Source organism: Lissotriton vulgaris, chromosome 11 (assembly GCF_964263255.1).
Source record: "Lissotriton vulgaris chromosome 11, aLisVul1.2, whole genome shotgun sequence".
Lineage (NCBI taxonomy): Eukaryota > Metazoa > Chordata > Amphibia > Caudata > Salamandridae > Lissotriton > Lissotriton vulgaris.
Genome location: NC_141699.1, coordinates 510,148,879 through 510,164,259, shown reverse-complemented (window position 1 = coordinate 510,164,259; position 15,381 = coordinate 510,148,879). Strand labels below are relative to the sequence as shown.

The 15,381-nt window shown below is 44.8% G+C and overlaps 1 protein-coding gene across 4 annotated transcripts in view; it reads right to left on the bottom strand.

Annotated features, from left to right (window-relative positions):
• The window catches only part of SLC4A5 (solute carrier family 4 member 5), a 611,906-nt gene that overhangs the window by 184,248 nt on the left and 412,277 nt on the right, over positions 1-15,381 (bottom strand). For 2 of the 4 annotated variants that reach the window (XM_086943570.1, XM_086943573.1), the window contains one exon: positions 2,154-2,267. The exons of the other annotated variants lie outside the window; for them this stretch is intronic. In XM_086943570.1, coding sequence (XP_086799696.1) covers positions 2,154-2,267 — 114 coding nt within the window. The remainder of the gene's footprint in view (positions 1-2,153; positions 2,268-15,381) is intronic. 4 annotated transcript variants of the gene reach the window in all.

Sequence of the window (15,381 nt, the reverse complement as noted above, 5' to 3'; positions counted from 1 at the left end):
GTAGTCATTGGGCCGCTATGTAGTGATTTACTTGCTTGGATAGTTTTCATTCAAAGCCATTTAGGAATTTCATGAAGGGACTGAATGTTGTGGGGCCGTCTAGCCCTAGACAAAATATCTCATCATGCCTACATGTACAGATTCCTTTGCTTTATAGGGGCTTGAGAAGGTGCTTCCTCTCGGGAGCCAGCTCGTGCAGGCTAAGTGCAAGATATTCTCGCCTTTGGCCCCACATATGCGGCACCCTCTATTCCCCGTGTATTTCCAGGCTGGCTTTTCCGCTAAAGATGGAGGGCAGTCCAAATGACACTGCAATAGTTTACCTTTCAAGTGAAGCGTGTAAGTGCTGGCTAAGTGACCAGCTCGCACTAATTTGGGGTAGCTGCTGATAACCGACCAAGCATGGCTTCTTTTGGCGAAATCCTCTTTGTCCATTAACATTTTTATTTTAGCTGTAGCGGAATCTACACATTTTTTAAAGACGTTATTTGAAGGTGACAATGCCCTAAGGCTTTCAGGGTGCAAGTTCTTAAGTGACTGGTCTAGGAATACTTTAGAGATGTTACTGAAGCCTTCTTTGTTGATTGCCAACCACAAGATGTAATTTAGGGTGTTGGTGTCTGTTTGTCTTAATTTGAAGGATATCTTGACTATTGCTCTCTGTCGACCAATCACTTTCCTTTTGAGATCAAACTCTAGTCGAAATTGGCTGGGGGAGGTTCCTTGTTAGGTTAAATACCTAGCAATGGATTTTTGTTAGGAGCTTATCCAATAGGAGCGCGTCATGGCCCAGGAACAGCACACTACCGTATGTCAGAGTAGGCAGAGTTTTTGCCGCCATGACCTTCAGCAGCAGTTCGATTCATAACACCGCTTCTAAATGGTATAGCGTAACTCTGCTCATCTTATCTGCTCAGAAAAGAGGCCCATATCTTTAATTATTATTATTATTTCCTTAATGATGTTATTATTAATAATATTATTATTATTATTTCAGCAATTATATTCGCAATCATACCAAGGAAATACACCCACATGTATGTAAACCATTCATTGATAAACAATAAAGTGTGCTTTATCAGTACATGTTTGAGCGTCTAATTAAAGGCAGCGAGACCTACTGGCTTTGCCAATGCTTCTTCCCCCACGCCAAAGCTGCCCAGTTCATTACTCAAAGGTCCTCATTATGAGTGACCTGGAGTACGGAGTGATATTTATTGCAACAAAAAAAAATTTAACACTGCAGGGTCAGAATTCATCAGGTGTAATACATAGAACCTATTCCAAGTTCTTCTCAGATAATAATGGAGTGTATCACTGGATTTTGGTGCTTATCACACTTTGACACTGAACAATAGAAAGAAAAACCTTTAAGGGGAAAAGAAGGAGGAAGAGAACATCTGAAAAAACAGTGACAAAGGGAGAAAACAGGGTTGAAAAAGAACCTGAGAGGCTGAGAAAAGAGGGCAGTGACTGCCTGGTGGTGGGCTATGCTACTATGGTATTTGGCATACAGTGCTTAATTTGTAAAAAAAAAAAAAAAAAAGTGAGTACCAGGGACCTTGTCAGGAGGCCACCGCCGCTTGCACCACCCATTGCGCCTGCCAGCACAGCCATTGACAAGACCTGCAAAACTAACCATCACACTGCTACAGATGTGACAAATCAGACTATTTGAGGCCCCCAAAGCTATAAGAATGCCTTGGGTGGCAGGTATTAGCTGGCTTTAATGTATAATGAATTAATGAACAACGTTGTTCTGCTCATCTCCAAATTACACAAACAGCGCCACAATGTGGCAGCTGTCATAAGTGCCGGTGTTGACAATTAAGTGCTGGTGCTGAACAACGGAAACCACCGGCTCAAATTCAGCACTGGCTGCATCCACAACATTTGATAGCACTGGCTATGGGCTTCTGAGAAAAACGTTATGCCCCGGCACTTAATCTCTTTCAAATTAAGCACTGCAAGACATCTCATCTCACATCCCAGGAATATTTTGAGATAAATACATTTTGACTACTGAGTGGGGCCACATTTTCGATTTCTGCTATATATTCATAACTTGAAGCTCTGACACACAGCCAGTTCCACGTTTCCGCCATATACATAATCAAAATTGAAATACCATGATAATAATTTGTTTCATTTACCTTAAAATCAGTAGGCACTTGAAGCTTAGGTGTATTCAGTCCACAAAGCGAGTCAAGGCCGACAAACATTAAAATCGACATGAAGATAGAGAAATCACTAATAAGTTTACGGAGCTGAAAAAGTAGCAAGTCAGAAAGGAAAGAATGATATTTAAATGTGTTAGTAAAGAAACAAGCAAAAAGACAGAAAAGACATTGCTTCAGACATAGATAGCCAAATTGCGTAAAGAAGAAATCGAAACACTTTTTCTTAAAGATACATTTTTGCCTCACTGAAATAGCTTTCAATATTAGGTATTACACATTTTAGACACAATAGTTACACAGTGATTAGTACAGTGAGTCCATACAGCATGACGACAGCTTCCAAGACAGGTTTGCATCTATAGTTGTATAAAAATGTGTATAATTGTATTAAACGTAGGCCCTGGCAAAATGTTCTTTTACTCATATGTAATTCACTATTGGCCACAAGCATCAATGTTGCTGTTTGCGAATCCTTAATAGCGAAAATTAAAGAATCGCAATTAAGAATTCGCAAACGGCAAGGCACCAAAATTTAGCAAATATCTTCGCGATTTCTTATTTTTCCTTAATTGCGATTCTCAATTTGCGAATCGCAATTAAGGACTCTCATTCCCATTGATTCCTATGGGCCAAGGGGCCCATAGGAATCAATGGGAAGGCATTCACAATTTGCGATTTTCAATTTGCGAATCGCAAATTGAAAATGCAATTTCAAGGGTGCAGGTGGGTCCAAAGAACCCCTTCCTGCACCCCTGAAATTAAACTTAAGTGCAATTTACACACACACATGTCCCAAGGACATGTGTGTGTGTAAAATGCAACTTTCAAAAATGCAATTTTGTGCATGTTTGTAAGTTTTCGGTAAATTAGCATGAAGTCCAACTTCATGCTAATTTACCTCTTCCAAATTGCGAATTCGCAATTTTGAAATGATCATGCATTGCATTTAAGAAATCTCAAATTGCGATTTCTTAAATGCAATCACAATTTTAGAAATCGCAACGTAATTGCAATTTCTAAAATTGCGAAGAAAGCAAAAAAGCTTAATGCATCCCAAATCAATGAATTGCATTCGCAAATGGCCGAATTTTGCAATTCGCACCGTTTGCGAATGCAATTCAGTTTGATGCATGTGGGCAATAATGCGTAGAATTTAGCATTATACAAATTTTACAAAGTGCAAGGAATTACACTAGTGCAAAATGTTGCACTATTTGTTGCTGCAGGGGACTGTTTTGACAAAAACCAGCCAGCAGGATGGTATATGATATGAGTTTCATATGCGAGGTATGCCCTTGTGTTCAATTTTCACTCAAAATATCAAAAGTGCATTTACTGCACTCTACACAAAATATTTCACACAATTTTTCTGGCATCTCCCAATTATGGGAACAAATATGCAGTGTGAATATATATAGATTTTCAAGGTATTGGTTCAATGTTTTATTATGTTTAGTAATTGTCACAGAGATTGGATGTCAAAGATGATGTTGGATGTGATCTCAACAGTGATGTTATAAATGATGTAAATTATGATGTCATTAACAATCTGATTGATGATGCAATGGAGATGTCATCAGTAATGTTTGTTATGAGGTCATGAGCAATGCATGGCGGGCTCATAAAATATGGTTGGCCGACTGCAGGTATTTTAGGATTTATTGGTAAACCTCTCTTGACTTCAACTGTGTGTTTTTTCATGGAATTTATTAGTTGTTTTAACCAATAATAATGACTTTTGAGACAAAGAAACCATAACTTACCCTTGATAACGTTATTTTTATTCATTGAACTGGCGTTTTGTGATGACATGATGACATTACATCCTGCTCTGATTTCTTATCCACTATTTCCCACCGACTATGCGGCCAAACCTTGCTGCACACACCCTCCAACTGTACGAAGATGGTGAGAGCTGGCAGGCCTGGCCTGACCAGTTTACTCAGATAGGCCAGGCAGGGGATATAGCAGCCCTAACAGAGTGGTGTTTCTAATTATTTAGAATCATAGCTCAGATGAAACAGATGGACAGGACTTAATTAGAAGGTTTCGAGATGGTGAGGGTGACATGCACATCTTAGAAGGAGTTTGTCTTCCAGGGACTCTCTCAGATTGTGCACATGCACAAAACATCTTTTTCAGGTTTGATTGGATAGCTGAAATAGAGCAGAGAAATAAGATATCTCAGGAGAAGAAGTCATTCTTACATTTGTATGACCAAAAAGCAGATAGATCAATGGAAATTGGTAGTCCGGGCACAGTGACTTTTCCAGATTTAGAGGCTAATACCCTACATAAACTGAGAAGCAAAGGGGCATATTATATTCAGAAGGCGATAATGATCGCCAGCGCAAGGTATCAGCATTTGTTTAATTGTTTCTTTTCCCGGACACTTTTCGCATTCTTATCTACGTATTATGAACACATCGGGAAGACGCGATGGAGTCCGGGAAAGGAAGCAATAACTCCCGCTAACACGCGATAGGCATTCGTGTGATAGCATGGGATCAGCGTGTTAGCAGTGCATTAGGGGCAATAATATTTGAGCCAACGTGATGGAGTGCCTGATAACCCCCTGTATGACTCGATCAATGGATAAATTATGCAGCAGGAACAACAGTGAATGTTAACATGTATGTAATGCTGTGAACGTCCGAATCAGGACAACATAGTGAGGTCCTGTGATGTGCTGTGATGCACCTTCTGGACATGAGTAGAAGCAATGTCTGTAGCTGGCTAAAATGTACCTTCATACAAGCTAAGGGGCTAATAATGAAGCATGACCTGTACCTCTTTGGTTCTTGTGGCTCCTCAGAAGGAGCTCAGGGCTAGTCTTCCTTCTGTACCTCCATGGAGCACCATTTTTATTTTAAAATAAAAGTTTTTATCAGGTGTTAAATTCATGCGTTACTCGGGCTTAGCGCGACTTTTGTTATCGCGGGACATCTTTGGTAATAGAGCAAAGTGGTGATAGCGACTTTTACCGTGTATTTTTTGTAAGGAACGCCTACCTTGCATGTCATTAGCGATAATTATCGCTGGCATGCAAGGCAATAGGAAAACCGGTAGCTAACGCCGGAAAGCTGGCGCTAACGCATGTTAGCAAGGGCTTGCTAATAGGGTGATAATATTGCTGCTTTATTGGAAAAAAGCACCGCTAAAGCGGCGATAATGCCCTTGCTAATATGCCCCAAAGAGTCCTTGGCCAATGGATTTTGTTTCCACTGACGGTCTTTTGAAGTGAATTTTTTGGGTGGGGAGAGGGTGTTCCTTTCCGGAATTAGAGGTCTTGGCTCTTACGCTGAAATGAGGCATGGGGCAATGCAATCTGTCTTTTCCAGGTTTAGAGGACCCTAGCTCAGCTGATTGATGAGGACGAGAAGGTGGCTTTAGTAGAGGGGATTAATTTCAAGGTTTGGTGGAGGGAAACAAAGCAGAAGTAGGAGTACTAAGTGATCTCTGGAGAGGGCTCCCCTCTCAGGTCTGGAGGACTGTGTCAGCAATAGAACGATGGGAGAAGGAGGCCTTGTTGGAGGCGGTTTCTTGTGTCCCCCAAAGTGGCACTGCCAGTGATAGCACTGCGTTAGTGCTACACTCCAGTGATGAGCACCACAACACTATTATGCAGAAGTGCTCCACAAACCCTCGGCAACCCATTACTGATTCCAGAACAACACAACTACTTTCTGGCACTCTACTACGGTTCCCTAGCATATCACTACCACTCCAGCACTTCCAAACCCAAAATAAGAATACCACCCACAGCATCACACTGCCAAACCTATGGCTGGCCTATGACTTTCCATCACTACACTGCCCAAAGAACCACAATACCGCAGCTGACACACCATTTACACGTACACTATTGCAATACCAGCCCCAACACTGTACTACTAGCCCTCAGCACTAAATCCAACACCTCTGTATTGGCACATCATACTATTATACTATGCACACACTCTTTGAGGGGCATTCTGACCTGTCTGAGCTGTCCTGGAGCTTTGAACCCTTGGTGCCTGTCCTGCCTTGTCTCCCTCCCACCGCCGCAGCTCGTCACCTTGCGGCCGCTGTGCGGAGGGAGACCACAACTCCCAGGCTCCCCAGCGCCGGAAGTGACAATCGCCGTGTCCGCGCCCGGAGCTGCTTTAAAACCACTGCAGCCCCGGTGGAGCGGGTGCTGCATACACTCTTTGAGGGGCATTCTGACCTGTCTGAGCTGTCCTGGAGCTTTGAACCCTTGGTGCCTGTCCTGCCTTGTCTCCCTCCCGCCGCCGCAGCTCGTCACCTTGCGGCCATTGTGCCGAGGGATACCAGAACTCCCAGGCTCCCCAGCGCCGGAAGTGACAATCGCCGTGTCCACGCCCGGAGGCGCTTTAAAACCACTGCAGCCCCCGCGACGCGGGACCACGTACGGGAGCTTGCCAGGCTAAAGCCGGGCAAAGGGCGGGCCAGAGGAGGCTGGGCTGGGCAATTTCCCTTTCCTTTTCTTTACAGGTAATTCGGGACTCTGTAATATAAGGCATTTTGAACTTTAGTACTACTATTTACTGGTTTATTGCCACATTGTTTTTGGATTGTTTTTACTATTGACTGCAACCAAGGATATATAGTGAATGAGTACACAGATTTGAGGAATATGTCCCCAAGGGGTAGCAAGGAAAGGAAATCCCTAGTGGGTGGGTCTGTGAGGGGGACCCTTGACCAGTTTATTACTAGGGCGGCCTCAATGTTGGAACACAAGATAGCCATCACTGAGCGCCGCCTCTCTACAGAACTTCATAATAAACGCTCATCATTAGGACCCCTCCAACTAGCGACCACTCCGACCCCGTTTTCAGGGAAGGAAAAATCAATTTGCAGTGACATCAATGTTCCCTCTCAGCTTCAAGATGCTACAACGCTAACCGAGTTAAGTAGGACATATAGCAACAAGGATTCTAGTATAGATCCTGTATTAGAAATAATCTCAGAAGAATCCTTGATATATAACCTTCCAACGCCCAATCCAAAAAACAAATCTCGAGTCCCATCACAACCAAAAGGGCATACACTAAAGAGAAAGAGGGGGGAAACAGACATAAGGGCAGGCAGGCTAAACTATCTAAGATTTCCTCACATTTTCCACATTTTCCAATAAATCACATCATAGGAACTGGGAATACAGCCTCAGCCCAGATACCCATGTCCCTTCCCCCAATCCAAGGGCTAATGGGGAACATCGAAGTCCTAGTGAAGTCATTATTACTCCCACTGGTGGACTGAGTTAAAAGGATAGCTGACCACTTGGGGTTAATACAAGATGCAATTACCTCAAACACTGTCTTAATTAAGGACCTAGCAGTTGATAACCGGAATAAAACTGCAATTATGGAACCGAGACGCATAATGTAAGCAATGCGAACAAAACATTAGAACCTCCACACTCACTGCCTGATAAAACACCGATTCCATCGAAGATAAGCAGTCACCCAATAACATCTAGGACAGAAGGACCCATTGGACACACAAATAAGTTAGAGGAGAGACAGAGAAACAGTGCCAGGGAGTATCCAAATATCAGGAATTACAATGGCCCCAACTTGCAAATAGACTTGCTACCAGAAGCGGCCCCATATGTCGCGGTACTGACGAGGGTTCCAGAACTGAAAACAGGGAAAACCGAAGGGTATACCGAACTCAAAAAAAAGTTCTTTATTGGCCAAGGAACAACAGACCACTACCCCCCAATATCAACGGGGAAATCCTCCATGTGAGAAGGCTCAGATGGGTAGGACAGAGGCGATGTCATAATCATCAATTTTAGGGACCGCAGAGTTATCCCGTACCTTAACGATTGGTACCTTGAGAGCAGAGGGGAGCAGATTCGGATACATGACCTGAGTTATTCCTACCCTAGGTGCCTAATACCTCAGCAATCAAGTTTAATGAATCCATACAAGAACATTCTGGGGGGCTCAAGATTTAACACCCACACCTCAAATCGATTTGATGCACTCACGGATTGGATGGGGTAGATTGACTTAAAAATGCAATCCCGACGGCCCCAAATGTAAGAAACCATACTGATTCACCAATTGTCTTCAAGGGATTCTTCCCTGTCGTTTTTCAGCCATGGGTGGGCCACAGTAACTGTACGATCAACACAAAACCCCCCATACAAGAAATTCTAAGTGGGTGTGAAGGGAGGAAGGGCGAGGTAAATCATGCACCTAACACCTCCATGGCGTCTCCTGTTGATGGAAGCCCTGATAACAGCACCCTAAAAATCTTATCCAAGGAAAACGGCAATAGCAAAAATTACTTTAAACAGGCTAGTTGTCCCTTAAATAATATCCATAAAACTAATGATATGGGCACTATAAATTCTTTTGCTAACAAGCACGGTTCCTAATACCCCTGCTGAAATTGCTAGCTCCATAGTGGGGTATAAGTCACAGTTAGCAAAACCATTAATAAGCAACCCCATAGTTAACTGTGAGGGGTATCAATTGCCTACCTGTCTTGCGCCTTTAGAGGGAAGCACAGAAATTATCATACCAGGGGTTACAAACAACGCCCCTACTATAGAGCCGCCACCTTCCTGCAGCATCATAAGCTGGAACGTGGCGGGCCTGTCCGATAAAATCAACAACCCAATATGGCGAGCAGTGGCATTAAAGCATGGCATTGTATGCGTTCAAGAATCCTGGGCTAACAAGGAACTACATACCATGGGTTACAAAACATTTTTTGCCCCAGGTATGCCCAGCCAAAGTGGCAGACATAAGGGGGGCTTGTGCACCTATATTTCATCCACCGTTGGATCCCCAAATGTTAAGTTTTTTACTGATTAATTTTATCAAATAATAGTTACATCTTTGGGAATCCTACAACATATGACATTGGTGAATTTTTATAATAATATTCCTCTTGTATTAATTGAGCACGTTATAAACAAACTCTTGTCAGACCTTAATAAAATTGAGGAGCAGAAGGCAGGAGACATGGCCTTGCTATGGGTGGGGGCTTTAATTATAGGGATATCAATATAGGACTAGCTATGTTGTGTTAGAGGAAACTCAGAAGGTATATCTGTGGGCAAACCCTTAGGTTTGGTCATGAAGCCCTCACACACCAACCTAGTTGGTGTCATGCTTCATCATCGGGCCCACCACAGTGACACCGAATGTGTCCCGGGTGTGCTGCGACTCCAGATTACTGAGGAGCTGGTATTCTTACTGAGTGTGCAGTGTTGGTGAGAATGAAGGTGAAAGGTTTTAAAAGCTATACAGGTGGTCCCAGTTCCCGAGGGTAAGAGGTAAATTTAATACCTGGGCCCCTGTTAGCAAGATAAAAAGGCTGTGGACGATGTGGAGTATATTAGGGGCTCCTACGTCCTTGTGGTCTACATGTTTCAGCCAGGCCTTTTGATTAAAACTGGCTTTCCTCAGGACCAAATGAGTATGTGTGGGTGAAAATAAACTATATTAAGTGAAAAGTGTGTGGTAAAAAAGTGTTGCACTCGCTAAGGTGCCGTACGTGTAAGAGGGGGATTCCCTCTGCTTTACTGTACATAAAACACAAAGACAGTACAGACATACAAAAAGAGTCATTGAGAATGGTATTAACCAAAACACAACAAATAGCCGGCTTCTGGTGTGCGTGAGCGACCTAGAGCGGCAAGTAACAACGCCATGAGTGTGCCATGGCTAAGGTGAACTATGGCGGTTAAATATTAAACGCAGTGGCAGTGGTGGGCTACACAGCGAAACAGGCATAGCGTGAGGTACAGGTAAGTATGGTACATAATTCCTCACACTTGCTACTTGCTGTTAAAGCCTCATGGGTCACTTGGCAGGGAGGGAAAGAAGATCCTAAATGTTTGTAGAGGATTACAGTTAGGATAGTACCTGTGGAGAGAAATTGTTGCTTACCCAGAGCGTTGTGCAGAGATCAAGCTTACTCACGGTATTTCCGATCAGCGGTTCCTGCGACCTATCGTCCTGCTCCAGTGTCCCGAATGAGCTTTGCCAGAGTCAGGTATGGGCTTAAATAGCCGGTTTGATTGTTATCACCTGGAGAGGGGAGAGGGCGCGGTCGCGTTTCCTTTTTAGAGCGCGGGCGCTGGGAGCTAGCGGTCTGCGTGTTGCGCATGCGCGATGTGAGGTTTCCAGCGCATGCGTGGTAGAGGTGTGTGCGAGCGCTATCCATTCGCGCATGCGCCATGGTACCAGGACTAGGTTAGCATAGGTAGTGGCATGTGCGCGCAAGTGCGTGCGCAACGGGAGCAAAAAGGGAAAGAAACCCGTGTGGGTCTTTTAAAGTTTAAAAAGCAACAACAGCGATTGCAAGGTATATAGGCAAAGAAGGCAATTACAGAGTAGGGACAGACCACGAGTCTGAGCGCAGACAGGGATACTGACCAATACTTTACATAGGAGTGTTTATCTCGCCAGAGCATTCCACGGGATGGAATCATTGAGCCCCTCTATATGGGTAGAAAGGCGGTAAATCCAGCGTTGCTCTTTGGTGAGCAGAGTCTTCTCATCACAAGCTGAAAGTGCGAATTGTTCGATGACCGTCCAGGTGAAATCATTCGGGGTGTGATTTTGCACGATGAAGTGCTGGGTCAGTTTGCTGATGTTTTTACCACAGCGCATGGTGCTCCTGTGTTCAGTCATCCTGGTTCTAACCTTCCTGGTCGTCATGCCTATGTATCTCAAGCCACAGCGACAGGTGATTAGGTATACTAGGTTAGATGAATTACAGTTCGTGAATTGTCGTTGTGTCCAGGTTTTTCCATCTTCCAACGACAATGTTTTGGAAGGGGTAGTCAGGTGGCAGACGCTACAGTTGTAACATGGTTGGTGGCCTGTTAGTTCTGGTAGGCCCCAAGTGTTTAAAATTGTATGGCCGGTTTGCTGTGTTTTTCTGGGTCTCGTGGTTACCAGCTGATCCTTCAGATTTTGTGCTCTTTTGTATGCAAAGCGGGGGAGGTCCCAGTTCCTCGCGCCTGAATTGATGATCTTCCAATTTTTGCGAATTATGCTGGAGACCTGATTGGAGGCGGTGTTATAGGTGGTGACACACGTCATGATGGGTGTTTCTGGTGGTCTGACCACGGTCTCAAGAAGGGCCTCCCTGTTTTGGTTGCGTGCTCGTTTACAGGATTTTGTGATGATTCTGGATGGGTAGCCACGGTCTCCCAACTTGTGGACCAAGGCTTTTGACTGGTGTTTGAAGTCATGGAGGTTGCTGCAGTTCCGGCGAATGCGCAGGAACTGTCCAAATGGCAGGTTCTCTCTCAAAGGTCTGGGGTGGAAACTGTCAAACCGCAACAACGAGTTCCTGGAAGTCGGTTTGTAATGAGTCGTTGTGGTCAGACCCCCCTGATCAGCTTTTATGTTGAGGTCCAGAAACGCCAGTTCAGTAGAACTGCTAGTGCAGGTGAACTTTAGAAAGGGATCAAGGCTATTGATCCAGGTGAGAAAATCTTTCAATGTCTCCTCATTGCCTTCCCAGACAATGAGGATATCGTCAATATATCGACGCCAAATTGTTATATTTGCTGAGTAGGGGTTCGTGGGGGCTTCGATATTTGTCTGCTCAAAGTGGTGGACATATAGCCCCGCCACGCTCGGCGCAAAGACACTGCCCATCGAGGTACCATTCGTTTGTAAGAAGAATGTATCTTCGTATTGGAAATAGTTCTCTTTTAATGCCAGCGTGGCGCAATCCAAGATGAAGTGACGGGGTGTACGATGTTGCCAGTCAATCTCCATCAAGACATCATGGAGTACCTTCAGTGTGGCATCCTGAGGGAGGCTCGTATATAGGCTCTCCACGTCCAATCCCACCAGGAGGTGTTTGTCTCTATCGAAACTGACATCCTTGATGATGTTAAGGAGGTGCTTCGTGTCTTTGACGTAGGATGGAGTTTTCTGAACCAATGGGTTGAGGTAGTGATCGCAGAACCGTGATAACGGTTCTAGGAGGGACTTTATCCCTGACACTATGGGTCTGCCCGGTGGTGGGGTGACCCCTTTATGCACCTTGGGCATGATGTAAAAGTAGGGTACTTTTGCATCACGTGTGTTGAGATACTCAGCTTCTTGCTTTGAGATGTATTCTGCGTCAGAAGCCTCCTGTACTAGTTCTGTGATCTTTTTTTGTAGATCTTTGGATGGGTCTCTCAGTAATTTTCTATAGTTACGAGTGTCGCTTAATAGTCTGCGGCATTCGGTGTCGTAGTCGATTTTGTTCATGATGACTATCCCTCCACCTTTATCTGCTGGTTTGATTATGCGGGTAGGGTCATTTTGGAGTTTTTTGATGATCTCCCTATCTTGAAAAGACAGATTGTTGAAATGGTTTTGGGGTTGCAATTTCTCGACTTCTGAGTATACTGCCAACTCGAAGGTACTGATCTCCACTGGCACGGTGGCAGGTGGTGGAGTGAAGTTGGATTTGAGTTTCAACCCAGTTTCATTAGTGGTTTCTGAGTCAAGAGGTTTCTCCTTGTTTTCGAAAAACGCTTTTAGCTTTAGTTTTCTAAAAAACTCGGCCAGTTCGACATGGAGTTTGAAAGTATCTAGTCTGATGGTCGGGACAAATGACAGTCCTTTGTTCAGGACATTGGTTTCTTCATTGGTGAGGGGTACGTCGGAGAGGTTGAATACCAGGGTGCCGGTATTGGTTGGTTCAGCTATTTGCTGGGGCCCGCTTGCTCTTTGGCTTTGTTCCTCGTGTTGGCACTGACCGGATCCTCTTCTGTGGACCACTGTGCTGGTTGAGGCGCCCACTGTACTTGCTGTGGTGGATTCCTTCTCTTGCCACGGGGTCTGCGGCCTTGGCCTAAAAAAGGATATCGTTGATTTGGGTTGTTCTGGTAGTATGGTACCTGGCCAGGCGGATATAAAGGTGGATATCCATAATAAGGAGGCATTGGGCCAAATGGAGGAGGGCCGAAGTTCTGGAATTGCGGGGGGCCTTGCCATGGTTGTGCTTGTTGTTTCCCTCCACGGCCTCTCCCTCTGGCTTTGTGGGATCCATTGCTGGAGCCGCTGGAAATGGAACTAGTATCTCCTGAGCTGTCCGTGTTCTGGCCTCTTGTGGGTGCAGTATACGTGTCGTCAGCATAGGGATAAGTTTCGAATTTCTTTATCTTGGTTTGGGTTAGGTATTCTTTGTAATCGTTCATCTCCCGATTTTGATCTTCCAATTTCTTTTTGTATCCTGTCAGAGTGGTTTTGAAGTGGGTCTCAGTTGCTTGGATCTCTATTATAACTGCGTCTGAAAGGCGTTTGGCAGTTTTTATTATCAAGATGAGCCAGTCCCTGGTGCAGTGCCAGGCTATCTGAGCCCAGTCTTTCCTGAAGGTGACATCATCAAGGAATATTCTGGGAGCGTTGGTGACCAGTAAGCCTTTAGGCGCTGTGTTGGTCCTCAGGTATTGTGCGAGGATAACGCCATGCAAAATAGTGCGTATCCTGTTTCGCTTTTTCTCAGTGAGAGTGTCCCAATCTGTAGTCTGCGCTATTGTTGTTGCTGTGTTAAAATCTGCCAAGAGTGTGGGGTCATCGAGGATTTCAGTGACGTCATCCTCGGTGAATGTTAGGCCTGTGTTTTGTGCCATCTTGTATCAGTCAGGTGTCTCTCGCAGCTGCGCGCTGCCAATTATCAGCAAATCAAAAGGGAGAGAGAGGACTAGGTAAGCCAGTCCGGGTCCCCTGGTTATATATAGGGATATCAATATAGGACTAGCTATGTTGTGTTAGAGGAAACTCAGAAGGTATATCTGTGGGCAAACCCTTAGGTTTGGTCATGAAGCCCTCACACACCAACCTAGTTGGTGTCATGCTTCATCATCGGGCCCACCACAGTGACACCGAATGTGTCCCGGGTGTGCTGCGACTCCAGATTACTGAGGAGCTGGTATTCTTACTGAGTGTGCAGTGTTGGTGAGAATGAAGGTGAGTGCCAGTGGAGATCAGTACCTTCGAGTTGGCAGTATACTCAGAAGTCGAGAAATTGCAACCCCAAAACCATTTCAACAATCTGTCTTTTCAAGATAGGGAGATCATCAAAAAACTCCAAAATGACCCTACCCGCATAATCAAACCAGCAGATAAAGGTGGAGGGATAGTCATCATGAACAAAATCGACTACGACACCGAATGCCGCAGACTATTAAGCGACACTCGTAACTATAGAAAATTACTGAGAGACCCATCCAAAGATCTACAAAAAAAGATCACAGAACTAGTACAGGAGGCTTCTGACGCAGAATACATCTCAAAGCAAGAAGCTGAGTATCTCAACACACGTGATGCAAAAGTACCCTACTTTTACATCATGCCCAAGGTGCATAAAGGGGTCACCCCACCACCGGGCAGACCCATAGTGTCAGGGATAAAGTCCCTCCTAGAACCGTTATCACGGTTCTGCGATCACTACCTCAACCCATTGGTTCAGAAAACTCCATCCTACGTCAAAGACACGAAGCACCTCCTTAACATCATCAAGGATGTCAGTTTCGATAGAGACAAACACCTCCTGGTGGGATTGGACGTGGAGAGCCTATATACGAGCCTCCCTCAGGATGCCACACTGAAGGTACTCCATGATGTCTTGATGGAGATTGACTGGCAACATCGTACACCCCGTCACTTCATCTTGGATTGCGCCACGCTGGCATTAAAAGAGAACTATTTCCAATACGAAGATACATTCTTCTTACAAACGAATGGTACCTCGATGGGCAGTGTCTTTGCGCCGAGCGTGGCGGGGCTATATGTCCACCACTTTGAGCAGACAAATATCGAAGCCCCCACGAACCCCTACTCAGCAAATATAACAATTTGGCGTCGATATATTGACGATATCCTCATTGTCTGGGAAGGCAATGAGGAGACATTGAAAGATTTTCTCACCTGGATCAATAGCCTTGATCCCTTTCTAAAGTTCACCTGCACTAGCAGTTCTACTGAACTGGCGTTTCTGGACCTCAACATAAAAGCTGATCAGGGGGGTCTGACCACAACGACTCATTACAAACCGACTTCCAGGAACTCGTTGTTGCGGTTTGACAGTTTCCACCCCAGACCTTTGAGAGAGAACCTGCCATTTGGACAGTTCCTGCGCATTCGCCGGAACTGCAGCAACCTCCATGACTTCAAACACCAGTCAAAAGCCTTGGTCCACAAGTTGGGAGACCGTGGCT